This window comes from Diabrotica undecimpunctata, chromosome 4 (genome assembly GCF_040954645.1).
Source record: "Diabrotica undecimpunctata isolate CICGRU chromosome 4, icDiaUnde3, whole genome shotgun sequence".
Classification (NCBI taxonomy): Eukaryota; Metazoa; Arthropoda; class Insecta; order Coleoptera; family Chrysomelidae; genus Diabrotica; species Diabrotica undecimpunctata.
The window spans coordinates 62,862,060-62,880,821 of record NC_092806.1 but is presented as its reverse complement, the minus strand read 5'-3'; the positions used below and the strand labels follow the sequence as shown (position 1 = coordinate 62,880,821).

Below are 18,762 nucleotides of genomic sequence, written 5' to 3'. Positions count from 1 at the left end.
AAGTTAAATATAATTGTAGCGAAACGTGTCGAAGAAGAACCCACAAACGGATCTTCCAAACAAGACAAGGTCTAAACGTGGAAGACAAATTATTTATAAATCTGATTCTGACCGTGAAATATTTAGATTTCGTTTATCTAAAGGATTTTTTTTATCCAAGGATATTCTTAGGTTTATAAGAAAGCTTTTAAGCCATATTTTCTTACTATTTTTTACTTCAGTCTAATTTACTTTACTTACTTGCTCAATTGAAGTCCTGAAGAGCTAATAGATATAAGTGCCAAATGTAAAATTATTGGGAAAAGTAAAAAAACTGTACAGATTTCAAGAGAATACAATTTTATTTACAAAAAGTGGTTTTAATCAAACAAGTTAATGTAAATAGATGGTTTTGTAATTTTTGTACAGTTTTACAAAAACGAAAAAGAGCAAACTCATGTTAACCATATACTTTTTCAAACAGATCTAAGTCCATTGATAGGTTTCACTTCTAAGAGATCTAAGTCCATTGGTATGTTTTACTTTCTAAATATTTAAGAGACATCACAGAGTATTTCATAGTAGAAATCTCTGTTTTCTTTATCAATGAAACGTAACATGCTTCCTAAGTCTTTTTTTTTTGTTTTCTGCTAGTGGGACCTTTGTTGGTAGAGTAGTAAGCTCCATAGAAGCTATGTATTCAATAGAAATATTTTTCTTGAGGACGTAGTATTTTTTGTCAAATCTATACAGTTCGCTGAAGTTTTTCTTGGTAAGTACGTAGCCAGGTTCGTTTTTATCAATCTTGAAATACGACATTTTGAATATCATTAAATCTTTAGTGTTGATACACATTGCAGATGCTTCGTCAAAGTTAAAAAATCTATCCATGCTTAGCACTCGGAATGGTCTTGATGGTCTGGCTGATCTAATTACGTTTTCTACATCTTTAACAGTTTGCATTTTTGCTACCTTAGATCTCTTTTTTATAACTGCGAAGTTCCGGTCTGCTGCAGAAAAGCTGTGACCAGGTACCAAGAACTTATGCTCTACAGACTCAAATAGGCCCAAAGATACTATGTAAATGTACAAGAAAACCAACATACGGTTTTTGACTTGACCACCGCAGTTGTCACTCCATACAACAAGTTTTTTCTTGTAAGCCAGCAACATACCTGTATTTAAGGCTTGCAATATACAGGAAGCCATCTGACTCTATCCTCTCCCTGATTGGCCCTCATGACATACACTCATAATACCATCATTGGTATCGGTAATATGAATATTAAAATTGTAGCAAGATAATTGCCTTAAATAATACATATCGCTATGTGTAAGTTTTCGAAGAGAAAATGCCTTTTGAAGGTCAATCACTACACAACACACTCCACTATTAGGCATTGTGTTGTCAGGTGCATCTTTTTTTAATGTACTTAGGGCTTTTTCACTTTTTCTATGATGTAGTTCTAGCTCTGTCTTGGCTTTTTTTGCTGCAGCGACATCTTTGTTTTTGGTTTAATATGAAGATAGTCGCACGTTTTACAAGTGTCTACCCTTGGTCTTTTGAACGATAAATTTGGGAAGTCTTTTAAAAATACTTTTCGATAGAATTTGGCACTTACAACACTATCTGGACATTTCTGTTTAAAAGCAGCGAAAAGCCTAGTCATGTCCAATTCGGAGCTTAAGTACTCATGTCGGGACTTTGAACGGCCTTAGTGACTCTCTTCTCGGGGCAAAGAAATAATGTGGTTTTGAATCTGTTTCCTGTCATGCTCCGTAAATTTAAATGTAGTGGGGCCACCACGATTATCTTTAAAAACCACGTCACCACTTTTTTTCTTCAAAATACGTGAGATTTTTTGAGGTGAAACTCCAAAAATATTTAAAAAAGTTTTTTTACATACTTTAAGGAACTCCCCTTCCCCATCAGGTACCCTGTAACTTAGAGTGCTTTGCCTTCGGCTGCTTTCTGGCTCATCGTAAGAACCGTGTCGCCGTCTGGTAATAGGAAAAATGTCTATCAAACCCATCAAATAAGAACCTTGGTCATTCAATCCAAGTTGGTGGTAGACTTAAACAGTTTCCTCTTCATTTCAAATGAAACTTGATTGCATCTGTTTTTACATTTGCAAATTACCTGAAAAAAAAAGAAATGAGTTAGGTTATATGTTTTGTATGGTAATGTGTAAAATGTGGAGCGAATAGTGATACCGGTAGCTTAAACCTATTCATTAGATTCTAATAGGAAACTGTTAAGATAAATAAAACTGTTATCAACAATCACACATGTACATAAACAGCAGAATGACCTAAATTACAAAATTTTGTAAATAAATATTATACTAACCTCTTCACACGACAGTGGCTTTGCTGGGATTTCTTTCTTTTTGTTTAGGGTAACATATGATTTACCACTTAATCTGGCGGTTTTCTGTTTCTTCCTGAAGTTCCTACTAATTTCAGATTCATCACAAAAGGCTCTACTTTTAAACATGTAAACAATTACTAACCGTGGTGAAACGCTCTGATGTACATCAACATCTGGCACATAGATCAACTAGCACTTCCATTGCTGTGGGACTTGCGCACAGCGCATTCCGTTGGAATTTATTTAAACCGTTTGGAGGGGGTTAGGCACTTAGATCTTTCAGCAGTGCATTGGCGTCAGGACATAGATCATTTTGTAGGAATAAAATGAAATTGGTAAATATGGCACTTAGATCGAGTAGCATTTCAGGTCTTCAATTATTGTTTTGTAAATTTGAGGTCATCTTGATTTGTCATGACTGTTTTATAGAAATAAAATTTGTTATAAATATCTTACTTCAAGCAAGCTGTTTCTAAATTTTTACAAAATTGGGTTTAAACCAACCAACACAGTTGTATAACGTTGTTTTATTGTACATTGTTTGTTAATTCTTAGCTTGCGTCGTGATCGAAAATATATTCCTTGTTTTGAATCTACTCACAAACGATTATATTTTTAGGTGAAGAGAGTGCGGTGGAAGCCTTAATAGCCCAGTTCTATCATTGGGAAGGTTGTGCTATGGTAGCGGAAAACAAGACGAACGCTATTTTAGACGGAGAGAAAGATGGCGAAGACCCGCCAAAATCGACACCAAAATCGAATGAAGAATTCATTGAAGAGACTGTCGCGAAATGTAAGTAAAAAAGTATTTACATTATATTGTCATACAAGGCCTTTTCATTGGATACAGAAATGTAAATTGTTTACCTCTAAATTGATGATTTAATTTCAATTAAACTGAATTTCGTCACAATAACATTTTTCAGACTTAATTTAAAATAAAATTTGTTTCAAGTTTAGTTTCGAACACTATTATCTATTTTGTTGTTTTTTAGTATTGCAGAAGGCTGGAACCCATATGGAATTTACATTCCTCGCTTCGTACATTGTCATGCTTGTTGGTTTCCTCATCACAGACAATCTCGAATGGCAGCAGTTTGTTAGACAATTCCTGAAAGGAAATAACTTCGCCGATATGGTAGAGTTGCTCAAGAAGTTCTTTAATTTCATGAATTTAACGGCTTCGGTAAGTATTAATTTTTGTAGTTATCTAATCACTGTTTTTAATGTTGTTTAATCAAAAATAGTTAACATTTTTATAGGTATCTGTAGAGTATCAGATAAATTTATTTATTTATTTATTACTTTTTAAATAGTTTTTAAATTGTTTCATCCATTACTATATCTTTCTCTGGCTCTCTAACTTTGTATGCTCTTATTTATTTTTCTTTTTGCTAAGAAATATCCCGTTCAAAGCCTTATTTGATAATCTGCTCTTTTTTATCGTTTCCAATTGTTTTGTTCTGTACTCCACTCATTTTTTCAAACAAACAACTTATATTTTTTACGATTATACCGAGATAAAATTATAAAGATCTTACTCTGTGCTTTAATAAGCGAAATCTGCTTGAAATGCTCACTAATAATGTCTCGAAGACAAACAAGTAGTTTGGAAATGGAAAACCCGGCAAGTGGAATTTTAACACAATTTTAATTAAAAATATGTTGAATGTGAGGTTTAGATGGAATGGTAAGTATAGAATAGTAAGTACATCCAGAAAAAGTGCATAATACCATCTAAGAAATTCAGGGACTGCAGGAAATACAATATATTATTGGGACTAAGTGAAGCTAGATGTTCCTATTCAAGCGAACTAGTAATTGGTCCAATTAAAAAACATTATTATTGTACTTCAAAACCAATATGGAATTATGAAACCTTCAAAAATGTAACCGGTTTTAAATATAAATGTCTAACTATATCAGATAAAACTATACGTATATAAAACAGTTCTATGATGAACTGGAACAAGAATTAGAGGTGCCCAAATATAAAGTCATCATAATAGTCATGGTAGATCGGAATGCAAAAATTGGAAAACGATGTGAAGTGGAATGTATGGAAACCTCGGACTGCGAACTCGAATCGAGAGAAAAGGACTGTCTCTTTTTTATTAAGACAAAATAATATCAATAAAATTGACTATATTCTCATTAATAAGACATACATAAACTCTACCAGGTCAAGTAAAACATACCCTTTACCTGATAAGAATGCCTAATTGATTCAATAATAGATAAGAAATATTCAAACATTTCCCATAAAATATCCAAGCACAAACCAGTGACTAAATGTTAAGATAAAACATTTTTATATTTTGGCTTGCTCAAACACGTATTCGAAAATATTCCGGTTTTATTGGGAATCTGATTACATAATATAACCGATAGAGAGAAACTGTTTTACAATTTGTTGTATCAACGCTCTCTGGTATTCTGATTGGCGCGATGTGGATTTATTAACTAGCACCTTTTAATGGACGACTGCACAAATTCTGCCAAATTAAACAGGGCATATACTTAAAAGAAATGCCAGTAACAACATCGATAAAATCATATATTTCATTAGATGGTTACTTTGCGTCAATTACTCCTGGCGGAGTTATTATTTTTTTAATACAATACAGTAGAATGCTCTAACCACAGAGGAATTACGTTTCTAAATGCAGCGTTTTCTAAAATATTTTCCACAGTACTATATTACCGTATAGCGCCATATACAGAGCGGATAGTAGGAAAATACCAGGCTGGTTTCAGAGGTGGTAAACCTACAATTCATCAGATTGCAACCCTGAAACAAATTTTGACAAAAACACTGGAATATGGCATTGATACTCATCACATATTTATAGACTACAAAGTAGCCTGCGACTCTGTGAATAGAAGAGAAATGTTCAAAGCAATGAAAGAGCTAGGAATACCAAATCAGTTGGTAAATTTAACAAAACTAACTCTTGAAAAAGTTGAATGTAGAGTTCGAATTCAGGGGGAACATTCCCGATGACGTAGACGTAGTAGCACAATCAACATTAGAAATTGAGGATATTTTCTCGAGCTTTGAAGAAGCTGCATTAAACATCGGTCTAAAAATAAATACATGGTAAAAAGACAAAACAAAATACATGGTCGTCTCAAAACAAGAACGACGGCGAATAAGGCAAAACATTACTATAAATAATCACAACTTCGAAGTGGTTAAAGAATTTAAATATCTAGGAGCAACAATCACAAATGACAACAAATTAGAGCGAGAAGTTGAAACGAAAATAATGGCAGGAAACAGATCTTTCTTTGCAATGCAATATGTAATGAAGTCAAAACTTCTTTCACGAGGTACAAAACTCCGGATATATAAGACCATAATACGACCAGCAGTCGCGTATGAAAGCGAAACATGGACGCTAACAAAAAGAGAAATAAATAAATTGCTGGTGTGGGAACGTAAAATTCTTCGAATGATATATGGCCCTTGCAGAGACAGCGCGACAAACGAATGGAGGGGCAGATACAATAACGAGCTAGAGTCTCTATTCGGAAAAGAAAATCTAGTCAGATATATAAAGGCCAATAGACTCAGATGGGCAGGGCATGTGATACGCAGTAACGACAATCGCCTTATAAGCAATGTGTTCTGGGAAAGGCCAGAGGGAAGAAGGTCTGTAGGGCGGCATAGAAAAAGGTGGAAAGATGCAGTCAAAGAAGATCTAGAGAAAATGGGAGTGCGACAATGGGAATTACTGGAACAGGACCGACAAACATGGAAGTCGATAGTAAACGCGGCAAAGACTCACGAAGAATTGTAGCGCCATTGATGATGATGATGATGAAGAGTTGAAAAAATATAATTACTATTAAAGATTCATGAAAATTTACTGTTAGAATTAACAAAAATTATCAGCAACTTGGGTAAACTATTAAAGCACTTATGTGAAATAAGCAAAAATAAGATTATGTATTTTAAACATTATCTTTAGATGCAAATAACATGAAAACTACTTACTCTATCGCGTGGAGACGAAAGAATGATATTTACGTAAAAAGTAACGAAGAATCAAAAAACATGCCGAACTGACACTGTAGTAGATTGTGATAAAATCATTTTAAAATATTTGTAATAAAATACTCTGTATCTCGGTAAGGAGGAATATTTCATTTAAGTGTTTTAGGTTAAATCTTCGTATTTTGCGCTAAGGTTGCTCCAGTTACTATATGGACAAATCTTAAAGAAACACCCTGTATACATTATAAATTGCACATTGATTTGTAATACATAATTAGAAAGAGAAAAGCATCCCAAGGAAACAAAAACAAGTCAATAAGTTCATGTATTTGGTTAGTGTGAAGAATAATCGGCTAATGGCAATCTTATATTAATTGATATATTGACATCTTTATGTATGTGTGTTTGTTTGTCTGAAATCATTAAATAAACCCTGAAAAATTGTTAATTATCATTGTTTTTACTTTTCAGACGGAGGCTTCGAGCGTCTGTGCGATCAAAGCCACGGAAAAAGTGATAAAATTCCTGGAAGAGTGTGATAAACCCCCGCCAGTCGAGTCGACTGCCCCCGAAAATCCTCCCGCCTTTTACGAATCCATTGGTATGGATTTGAGTTATAGGTTAACGTCGTAGAATCTGTTAATTACTAATTGAAAATAACTCATCGTGAAAATGGATTTGATGATGGTGTAAGTACCACCGGTTGTCTCAAACGTGCGAAAATGTGTTATATTAGAGTACCGTAGAAGTGACACAAAGAAATAATATATTTCTACGGATTATAGTTGTCTTGTACAAATTTTAACTTTGCTAGAAATTTTTGATAAAACTTCACACGGTTTTTACTTCCCGGTAATATTTAGAATGAGCGTGTGCCATTTTATTCATGTTTTTAGTTTTGACGTTTTCCGACAGATTTGAAGTTTGATGTATTTATAATGAAATTTGAGGGTTTTTTCAAAACACTCTCAAATTTCAAACTTACAAAAAATTCTCATAACTCCACGATATAACTTCCCGGTGCACATTAAAAATTTGCTATCTAAAATATCCGATCGATTTACCCAATTAATTTAATGAGGTTAACATTTTTAGAAGCTTACGTTCGTTAAAATATATAATAACTGCTATATTTTACAGCAAATAAAATGTTATGGATTAGCTAAATTATGTAAAACTGTAAAGCACTATTAAATTCTGGATATATTGGCTTGGTATCTAATGGTTTCTTTTAAACCATTAGATATTAAAATCAATAGTTTGCTGGTTGATGCAACAAGGATCATATTTTTCAGGAATCCTTAGAAGTAGTAGAGACTTGGAATTACTGGTATCGATTAACAATTTTAATTTTGGATCGTCTACTTCAATATGACATAAGAAAATTTTGGTCTTCTTGAGTTCCATTTTATTGTACGTCATAAGTGAATTTTCCAAAATCTTTTTCATATATTTCTTTGTAGTTGTCCTGGATTTCCTCTTTGATAATTGAATGGAACTGGGATTATGCAAGAGATGAAAAAAACATATTGACAAGTTATTTATGAAAATAAGCACTGAAAAAAAAAATCAATTTCACTTAACAACAAGATAAAGTTATAGATGTGTAAACAAATTATGCAGGTTTACACAGAGTAAGCAGAAAACAATTATTTCAAAAAAATATCCCAACAACAATGTTGTATATACTGGCTATATAACAGTGTTGCACCTGATTACTATGCGATGTTTTGGCTTATTTAGGGTTTGAAAAAAAGTATCTAATATTAATAATAAACTATAATCCATTCAAAATGTTTATTAATATGTTTTATCTGCTAAGTACACAGTTTAATGCTCCTTAAATTTAAACTTAAAAATAGTGTTCCATCTTATTCTAATTTTTCATTTAACTCTGGGTATTCGGGTTTCAGGTACTGGCACATATCCAGTAGATTTTTGCGTTTTTCTTCTTTTATTTTTATAGGCCCGTGATACACATTCGGCAACGCATCAATTTGGTAGTTGAATGCTCTGATGGCTTGTGCATCCCATTTTTTATTCACAAGTGAGAATGTTTGCCAAGGTTGCATGGCGTTGTGAGAAGTTCTAGCCATTATTCTCGTAGGATCATCGCTGTCGAATTTGAACCAACGGTACTCAGTGATCTTACATTTGGGATATTTCCATAAGTAGTTCTCACATGCTGAAAAGTCTTTGAAGTCTTTTTGCTCCATGTAGTACACATTGAAGGGCTTTCTGGGACGTGAGTTGGCAATCACTGCCACCCAGTCGAAGGGTACATTCACCAATGCTCTTTTTTTCTTTCTATGAGCGAGAAGTCACGGTCGCAAGTTAAGAAGCTATGACCGCTAGTTAAGAACTTTTGTTCTACTTGAGTGAAATATCTATTCACAATCAGCAAACGGAACATGGACAGCATTATCCAGTTATTATTCTGGCCGACGCATCGGTCAGACCAGACTATGAGTTTTTTTTTATTTCTCCTGAGTTCAACGGACGAAAGTTAAGTTTTATGTAACACAGGAAAGCTGAAGCGATATCTGTAGAACTACGATTACCAATAGATTCATGCCACAGCATCATAGTGGCATCGTCTGAACCTGCATCGTGAATATAATAGTTGTAAGTGGCATACTGACGTTGGTAGAACACTGAAGAATGTCAATGTTGGACAGTACAACACTTGCTGAAGATCAGTGAAGAGTACGACGAGTTTTGTATTAGCCTTTTCAGCATCCAACTTCAATGCTTTGTATCCAGCCCCCGCACGTGCATGGTGGAGTTCACTGTCAACAAGAATATCATTTCTTTCTGGACCGTCTGGAGTAACCACAAGTTTGATATACATTTTATCACGTACACGTATCTGAGCTAGGGAGACCAAAGCGCAGATTAAAGTCTGATTGAAATATGTCAGTGTAAGTGCACCGGGAAACATTGCATTGCGGATACTTTTCACAACACAGTTTGTACATTTTTTTCAAGTTTAATTCAGCAGGAAGGCAGTTCTTCGTAGAGGCAGCGCGACTATAATGGTTTTCTTGATGCGGAAACGACTTTATGTGTTCTCTTATACGTTCTTTGTAGGTTTCGTTGATTTTATTATACCTATTATTGTGTTTACCACGGTGATCACGTAGCGGCATATCTGTTTTTATCTTCTGCTGAATGTGTTGGATTCTTCGAGATGTTATTCCAAATGCTTGACATATAGTTTTTTGGCACACTGGTAATTTCTTCAGTCCAATCTGGATGTGGTATCGTACAGTACATTGTCGTCTGGAGATGTCTTCTGGAGTTCGTCTACGTTATGGCCCTTGAAGTTCCATACATCTGGCCAGGTGCGCAGTGTGTGCATTATAATCCAGCCTATGAAATGTTGTAAAGAGATGTGCAAACTGGCCTTAAATTGTAGCAGTCTCGCAAACAGATTTGCACTTACATAGTCGCTCCTAAAATATAAAAATACTTATTTGAAGTTATCGAAATTATCGAAGGATGCCGAATTTCAAATCATACACTCATTACGGACGAGCACAGATCATAACAAAGCTAACGACAATGATAAGGCTACATAAAATGTGCTTCCTAACAATATATACAACATTGTTGCACTCACCTCATGTGGACGGGGTATTTGCTGGTACATTCTCGTTTCTAACAGATACATATGCTTCACCTGCATTTCTCTGACGCTTACGGATGTTTCTCTTCCACTGGTTAATATTGATTTTGCGTTTTTTCCCTCTATTTATGTGCAAAAGGGTAGACAGCGACACGTTAACCTCCATTTTTACAGTGATAGTAGTTTGACAGTGACGTACATACAACGTTTTTGCACGGATACCAACATTGCGGTACGAAAAACTCAGGGAAGGCAAGATGTTCTGAGCCAGATTGAAAGATGCTCGCATTGGTCTTTGGATATAAAATATTGCATTAAAACCTCACTTTGACCCAATCTGTCGCTTACAACATTGTTGCGGCCCACCATTGAATTGTTTATAAGAGTATCTCGTAAAATACAACATTTGGGTTTTGGCCCTTACTGATTAAGACATTTCTTCTATCATTATTAAATATATTTGAATTTGGTCTATTGGAATATGGAATATTGGTTGCAGTCTACAATTTATTATTGAGGATTATATTTGGTCTGAATACATTACCTTGTGGTGTACTTTGTAGATTGACTGGTTAACCAGGGAGGTTTGCTCTAGAATTTAATGTATATTGTTTTGTTAACCCTGATTTTGATTTTGTACATAGAATTAGGATTTTCTAGAATTCATAGACCGATTAAAAGAATTTCGTTGTTTAAAATGAAAGTAACTTCTTGAAAATTATTATTACACTGTTCAGATAAACGTTGATAATTAAAAAATTAATCTTAATGTGTTATATACTTTCATTATATAATGGTTTTATTCTCGTTTACTTAAGGCAGTCACGTCTGTCTACAAACCATTGTACTAATTTCCCCAGTTATCTGTCAAATAGTCTAAATAATAAAAAGCATTGTCATATAAAGTAATAATATGAAGAAATATATGTCACTTCACTAAGCAAAGGAAATGCAAAAGGAACTTTGGAACTACAACTTAGCGAGGAGTACCGTGTTCCCTTCTCTTAATTATGTAATCTCAGGAATGCAGTATAAAAGTACTGAAGCGCGTAGGTTCGATGTATATACGCATTTGACGTTTGAACGCCAAAATCGAAAAATTTATTTTTCACTCGATCTGGAAAAATATTTTTCGGTCCGTACGCATCCTAATAACTGCGCCAATTAGAACTTTAGTCCAGGAGAAAAGGTTAAAAAACACTTTTATGTTTAAAATACAAGATAAATCTACTAATTGTTAGTAAACATATTAAATAAAAAACTGAAACAAGCGAATCAAAAGTGTCTATATTAATATGAATATCTTCTATGTCGTCGATATGTGGAGATGTTGAAATGTGTCGATTTAGTAGAATAAAGGGTCGTAATTGGCATAACTGTGAGTTAAATTCAATTTTGCCTGACAAGATGATAATAAATTACATTATTTATTAATAATTTTTTAACATGAACTCCGGCTCTTTAATTTAAAATTATACTTAACTCATGTGTGCTAGCCAGATAACGTACATAGCGCCTTTAAAATGCTTGTTATAATCATTAAACATTTATTAATTGTTGTAATAATGAAAATAACTCAGGAATTGCGATTTTTTGCTGACCAGTTCTAGCATTTTATTTGCTATAAAATATGTGAATTTATTATGTATTTTAATTATTATAAGGTGCTAAAATTTTCAATGGCCTTAAATCCTCTAAAAATTACTGTTTATAGTGTAGTGTATCAATATTGCTACACTGAAACACTATTCAGTTATTCAGTTAAGTTTATTATAATACAAAATCTATTTAACTTAACGTTTAGAAGACTTTGTTTTAGTTGGCAATATGTCTTTTGGATATATCTTAGTTTAGTCATATGTTTCTTACGATTCGTACTATTTCTTTCGTACTTATGCATTTTTATTAAATATTATTTATGCTATCATGGCTCTTACGCTTACCTTTATCATTTACAAATTAATTGCTACCAATTTACTGGCCCAAATGTCTTTATTTTCTCCTATATATATATATATATATATATATATATATATATATATATATATATATATATTAATCTTCTTCTTGATATATTTCTTAATAACTACAACTTATCCTTATGTGTAAGGGTTTTTATTTAAGGAGGGATCGTTGAAGGATTATGTTGCTTTGTGTCAACAGATAAAATTGGCATGGTGCGAAATAAGCAGATACAGTAGATTGTTGACACAATATTTTGTTTCTGAGTCTTAGTCTCAGGCTAAAACTACTTCCGAAACTATAGGTTATAGGTTCAAGAAAAATAAAGATTATAAAGTTGTTCGAAAGCTCTGTGACATCTTGGTTTTTCAATATCTTGCAATACCACATCAACATAAAAATAAAAAGCATAGATCGAAGTAGAATTTTTACAATTCATTGCTGTATTAAAATGTAATATCTCTACAAACATTGGAGCCAAAAAAGCTGTCGACAATTGTTTGACAACTGTTGTCAAATAAGCAAGCTAAGGCAATATTTTGTGGATATACCTGAAAAGTGCAGTTTGTTCTTGAAGAATCTTCTTCCATGACGCTATTTTAGTTTGGGTAACTTTTGTAATAATCGTCGCTTATATTTATTTGATTATATCATTATTGAATAAAATGGTGCACGCTCAAGTCAATAAGAACTTTTCACGAACCACTGGCTTTGACTAAAAGATAAAAGATCTCTAAGGACATGTTTATAGTTAAGGTTGTAAATATAATATATCATTTTAAACTAGTTTGTTGATAAATTGTAACAGAATTTTCTTGGGACATCCGGTACAATTTCACTGAAACGAATTGAAAAAATATACATTTTAAGAATACATATAATAGCCACACAATTTTAAGAGGTAGATCTGTTCCGTACATTTCTGGAATAGAGCGTCACCGAATTTTTTGAAAAAAAAAAGTAATTACTCCAGTCAAACGGCACAAAATGAGTTAAAGTACTTTTTGATTAGATAGTAGAGTATTATGTAGATGGTTGGTTAAAAAAACGGACATTACTAGGTATTGGTAATTAGAAACCTATTCGATGGATAGCAAGAGATCAATCAGTTCCAATGGGGAAAAAGTAAATTTAGGTATGTAGCCAAGATTTTGCTTCTGACATCTTTATTAAACTAACTATAGCATATTATAGATTAGATAAAACCACGTGTAAAGCGAGTTAGTTAGTTTGTTCTTTGTTAAATTTTGTTATATAATTTAAAGTTAAAACTGACATTTAATTCGCTTTATAGGTTGTTGATTTCTAATTTCTCCTGTTCACATCCAAAAAATCAAAGTGATGATTTGTATGCAGGACCAGAAACAGTTTATTACAGTTAAAACAACTCTTAGGATAGGAGGCTTAATTTTATTTAATTATGCCGTTACGTCATAATTAGAAACAACAATTCCAGGCTTTGTAGTGTCTTGAATTTGGAAAATTAGTACCATTATGATATTTATGGCTCAGCATGCAAAATTATTGTTGCGATACAAAACAAAAGTTTTCTTATATGAGGAGGTAAAATGCAAACAAGCTTAAAGTCTGTTTTAGACTATAACATAAAATGATATAAGAAAATGGTATACTAAGTTTTGTCATAATGTAAAACAGAAAACAAAATCTGTTAACAAAAAATGTTATAGAAATTAGAACATGTCCTATTTTCATACCAATTATTAGTACACACGCATGAGCAGTTAGGTTCTATCCTGTTTGGTAATATCTTCTTGAAGAAGTTCATTCAATTGTGGCTCACATTCTTAAAAATTATCTATATTTTTCAGAATCATTGTCTTTTAATTCAGTTTCCAACATACTTAAAACCCCACGACCTTCCTGTCTTTTTTTGAAGCCAAGCTCTAGACCACATATTTCGTTGGCGGTTTTTTTTCTTGCTTGTCTGAATTAAAAGAAATGTTGCAATGGAAGCAGCAGATAATAGGAGAGAATTTTCTTATCCATCATAAATATATGTGTCTTTGTTAAAGCAAATGTAAAACGTGGGTAAAACTAACTAGGTATTTATGTGGGTAAAAAACTAGGTTTTGTTGAAGAAAATGAGGTTACGTTACAATAACAAAAAGAAGAATAAGAACATTGAGATTAACAGTACATGTAAACCGACATAATAATTTAAAAAAGGACTTTTTTAGCATCTAATGCGCAGAATCACATAACATATTTTGATACCAAAATGTGACAATGTAATACACAAAACTTCTTGTATTAATATTGTACACAATCATTTCATGTAAGTTTTTGTTATACCATTTTCTTATATCATTTTATGTTATAGTCTAAAACAGACTTAAGTCACAAATAAGTAATTTTTCAGGGAGGGCGAAAAACTTGTAGCTTTGATCTGAAAATGATAATGAGTTCTAATTAATGTTATATAATAGTATTGGTTTTTTGGCATTTTGCATGTAAAATGTTGTGCACATAAGCTGATTTACATGTAAATGAAGTAATAAAGCAATAAAGTAAAGGAATAATAGTTTTCTGAATAAACTTATTTTTCCAAAATAATATAGGCATATACGAAAATGGTTGCGTTTCGATTTAATTTGAGTTCTTACTCGACGCAATGAGTACAAGAAAGATGGTAATTTATATGGGTAAATTGTTGATGCATAGTGGAATATAAATATTCCCAGCATCGCTCTTAATGGCTTGATTAAGCGTGAGTATACAATTTACTTTAATTGCTATCGACACATTTAACTTCAATAATATAGGCATTACCTAAGTGACAAACATTTTCACAATAGGTAGTTAATGCAACAAAGAGTTTTTTTTAATATGCAAGTTACAGCGTTCATCGTCGAGACAGTCACACATTTCTTTCAGCTCCTCACCAGCAGCTGCTGTAATGGGTTCATCCAAAATCAAACTATTGTACCAACTAAGGCTTGGATCAGAAGTAGGCCAGTCCTCTAGAATCCAATTTTTTTCAAAAATTTGTCAACATATTTGGTTAACACATGATAAAGTGGTAGTTCTTCCAGTATCACTTGTCTTAGATTCTTTTTCCTTTTTTTTCTCAAAAATACAAAAGACTATTCTCCTTCATACTTGTAATTTTTTAAGCCTCTTACTAACACAATCTTTTTGTAAGACTTTCCTTTTCCCTTTTTTCGGAGGTGTTCGATTTGTTCTTGTGTCTGGTAACGTATTTCAATTCTCTTCAGTTCACTAATTGATTGGATGTCCTTATAGTATTCACTAAGCTTCTTAGTATCAAGTAGTGGCCAATCTTTTTCTAGTGCTTTTATCTTGCCTATACTACTGTAGATGTCATGGTATTCCTATTTAATTAAAATTATGGGTTTTTTTCGCAACTGCTTTTCTACTCTTCCAAAAATACGGTCGGTGGGTAAAAAACTATGTAAGCGTACATTGAAATATATATATATATATATATATATATATATATATATATATATATATATATATATATATATATATATATATATATATATATATATATATATATATATATATATAAGCGGGGATCCTACAGCTTCTGCCGCTTCCCGCATTTCGATCGCCATCTTTTTCTATCTCTCCAGGTGTCTTCATCAATGGCTCTGTCTTTCATGGTTTCCATAACACCTTGTATCCAAGACTTGGCTGGTCTTCCTCGTTTCCTTCTATTACTTGGATTGTATTCCATAGCTCTTTTTGGCCATCTGTTGTCGTCCATCCTCTGTACGTGTCCATACCATATTAACTGTCTAGTTTCTATTCTTTCAGAAGTTGTATGTACTCTATCTGTTTTTCTTCTAATTTCAGAATTAGGTATACGTTCTACTCTTGATATACGGCAAGCTCTTCTTAGGTAGTCCATTTCAACCGTGTCAACTTTTTTCTTTCCTTTGTGTACATTGAAATACAATAAAAAATTTTGGATTGATGTTTTGTGTGTTTCCAAAAATAAATCAGTGTTCTCAGGACAATAGGATTTTTATTTTGAGAAACACAACGATCGCTAAACAACCTTAGTACAGAACAGCCCTGAAAATCAGCTTCTGTCAAATAGTTAAAGAAAGCCGATGATATTTCCACACTGCCTTTTCCTGTCTGCTCACATGGGGTTTTGAGTTTTATAGATCAGTACTTAATACAAAAGTTATAAAACCCAATTTGTCTCGCGTAATAAGCTTCTTTAATTGGACTTTTCGGTAGCGGCTGAATTTGTTGAAGATCAAAACAAAGGCTAACAGAATGTGGAACATCTATTTTCATGTACTCATAAGACGCCTCCGCTCTTCTTGAATGAATCCGCTTTTCAACCATTAGCTGCGCCTTTTCATCAGACCGTGCTGGTGCACTTTTAATTTGTTCTTTGAGAAGGCAGCACGTACTGGAAGTATCGGAGGTGCCTTCTAAACATGTATCCTCCTAAACATGTTGCATTTCAGTTTTAACTCCTCTTCACACTGATCAATATACATTTTACTTAGTTTACTAATACTTTACTCACTGCTCAGATACAATATTTTGGACTTCTTTCTGTTATAATGTGATTTAGTTCCCCTGAACTGTTTTATGTACTCTTTAACACTTTCCTTTTTAAGATAGTTCTTATTTTTGGTAGTGTCACCTCCTCTTCTGTCTTCAACGGCAAACCCAAAATGGACTTTTTTGGCTATGTTTTTTATTCTAGTTTCTCCAACACCAATAACAGTGCGAAACATTTTAAACATACAGAAGTTTTAGCATCAGAGACAGTTGGACAAAGTATTGTATTGAGTACTTTCGCTCGGGTCCAAGTTTTTTCTTTTAGTTTTTGTTTACCGGCCTAGGTCTATGTCTTTTGATTTGTGTTGTATGAATCAAACTGGCAATTATATTGTCTTTTCTTTTCTTGTCTGGATCTTTAAAAAACTCTTCTTTGAAAGCTTTGATGTAATTAGACCTTATTTTTACGCACGCGAAACGTTTATTGTTGTGCTTACACTGTACAAAAATTAGGGCTTTTAGGAGCTGCGTACTTGGTAATTTTTTCACTTTTCCTTTTTCCTCGTGTAACTCTTCTCTTTCTAGTCCCTTTATTTCGTTCCCCAACACTTATACTTCCATCTGCACCATTCATTCTCCTTTAAATAATAACGTAATTACTAATTGTTGCTAAATACGTTGACAATTTAAACAGTAGTCACAAAAACTTTTAATACAAAACCCTTAAATAACCTCAAACTTGCAAGACTCACTGGGTGAGTTGAGTGACAGTTTCATCGCTTCTATTGGTTGGTTGGAAATAAGCTGGTTTGCATGGACCATTACAGTGGAAATAAGTTGTTTTGCATGTATAGGTGGTTTATCATTGGAATTTTTTTTTTTTGCATCAATCAGATAGGATAAACCACTTTGGCTACAACAGAACAATGCATTGGCACATCTAACTCAACTTTGATTTTTGTGTGACTTAACACTGTTTGCATGTTACCTCCTCATATATTTATCTCTTGATTTAAAACAAATTGAACAACTTGAACAACAATAAAAAAAAAATTTTAATATCGTTTCATCATCCGTTTGTAAAGCAAGAAGCTATAAACGAATGCAAACGACGAAAATAGAATAACGTTTAAATATCTCGAAAAGCAACGGTGGCGTACCTTTCTGACAATTTACACATTTTCTCGAATTGAACTTTTAAGACAATATGTTTTATAGCGTAATAATGCTCGGTGTATACAAATAAAGAAAAGAGAGAAGAACAATTAATTTGTATGTAATCCCAGTGTTATGTTTTCTCATCTTAGTTCATTTTTGTTGCCTATGTTAATTTAAAACAGTTTTAAAATTATATATCGTTAAGATAATTGAATAAATTACTTTTCTTTTTCGTTGCCATGTTTTATACTTGATAAAACATATTTTCCAGTAACACAAGACATCAACAACCTGGAACACACCCTTGTTTGTACTTAAAATATCTTCGCTGTATAGCAGCGAAAGGTATTGCAGTTTAACTGATAAAATTATGCAAATGGTAAGTTGTTATCACGGTAGAGTGAAATTTCAATACATTGCAAAAATAAAATAATCTAACGTAAAACTCAACACTATTTTTAATTTCCATAGAATATAGTCACCTTGACACAGTTCGCTGCACTATCAGCTTCCCCAGAAAAATGGTTATTTTAAATTGTGTTCAGGCGAACCATATCAAGTGGACTTGTGTTTTATGTTATATTATTGAACATAAATTTCCATCAAGTAAACGCCAATCCCATAAATACCTAAAATGAAACTATCTACTCAAATTGTACCATACCAATGCCGTTTGGTTTGACTAATATCACAATTATTTCTCTTATAGGTGATAGTACAAAGCTTTAGGGCCAATCCTTACTTACTTCCCCGCGTTTATTATATTTTTTATTACTTCTATGTTGCGTTGTTGTGAATAAAGTATCAAAAATGTACGATTTGTTGTGAGTATGTTATAATATTTCGATCTAGTTTAATATCTGAAATATTTATTTTATATATTTTGATTCGGTATACTTCGAGATGGTTTCTCCAGTTAGTGAGTAGGTTATAATAGTGATGAAGATCAAATCCAGACATCACAGAAATGAATAATACTATAAACGTTTTTTAAAGTAAGTTGCAGAAAGAAAATAGTAATCCTTATGTGACAGACAGCTTATAAAGAAATAACTAGCAATGAAAAAACTGATCTTTTACGGACTGCAGCAGATCCTGTATATCGCTGGCCTAACATATAAAGATCATAGCAGGCATAAACTGATAGTTCACAAA

At 32.8% G+C, this 18,762-nt stretch overlaps 1 protein-coding gene across 5 annotated transcripts in view; it reads left to right on the top strand.

The window, feature by feature from the left end:
* The window catches only part of LOC140439587 (protein wings apart-like), a 103,022-nt gene that overhangs the window by 81,844 nt on the left and 2,416 nt on the right, over positions 1-18,762 (top strand). For 4 of the 5 annotated variants that reach the window (XM_072529594.1, XM_072529593.1, XM_072529595.1 and 1 more), the window contains 3 exons: positions 2,970-3,143; positions 3,346-3,536; positions 6,822-17,480. In XM_072529594.1, coding sequence (XP_072385695.1) covers positions 2,970-3,143; positions 3,346-3,536; positions 6,822-6,983 — 527 coding nt within the window. In that variant the 3' untranslated portion in view covers positions 6,984-17,480. Of the gene's footprint in view, positions 1-2,969; positions 3,144-3,345; positions 3,537-6,821; positions 17,481-18,762 lie in introns of those variants that run through there. The other variant, XR_011950655.1, reaches the window with a different exon arrangement.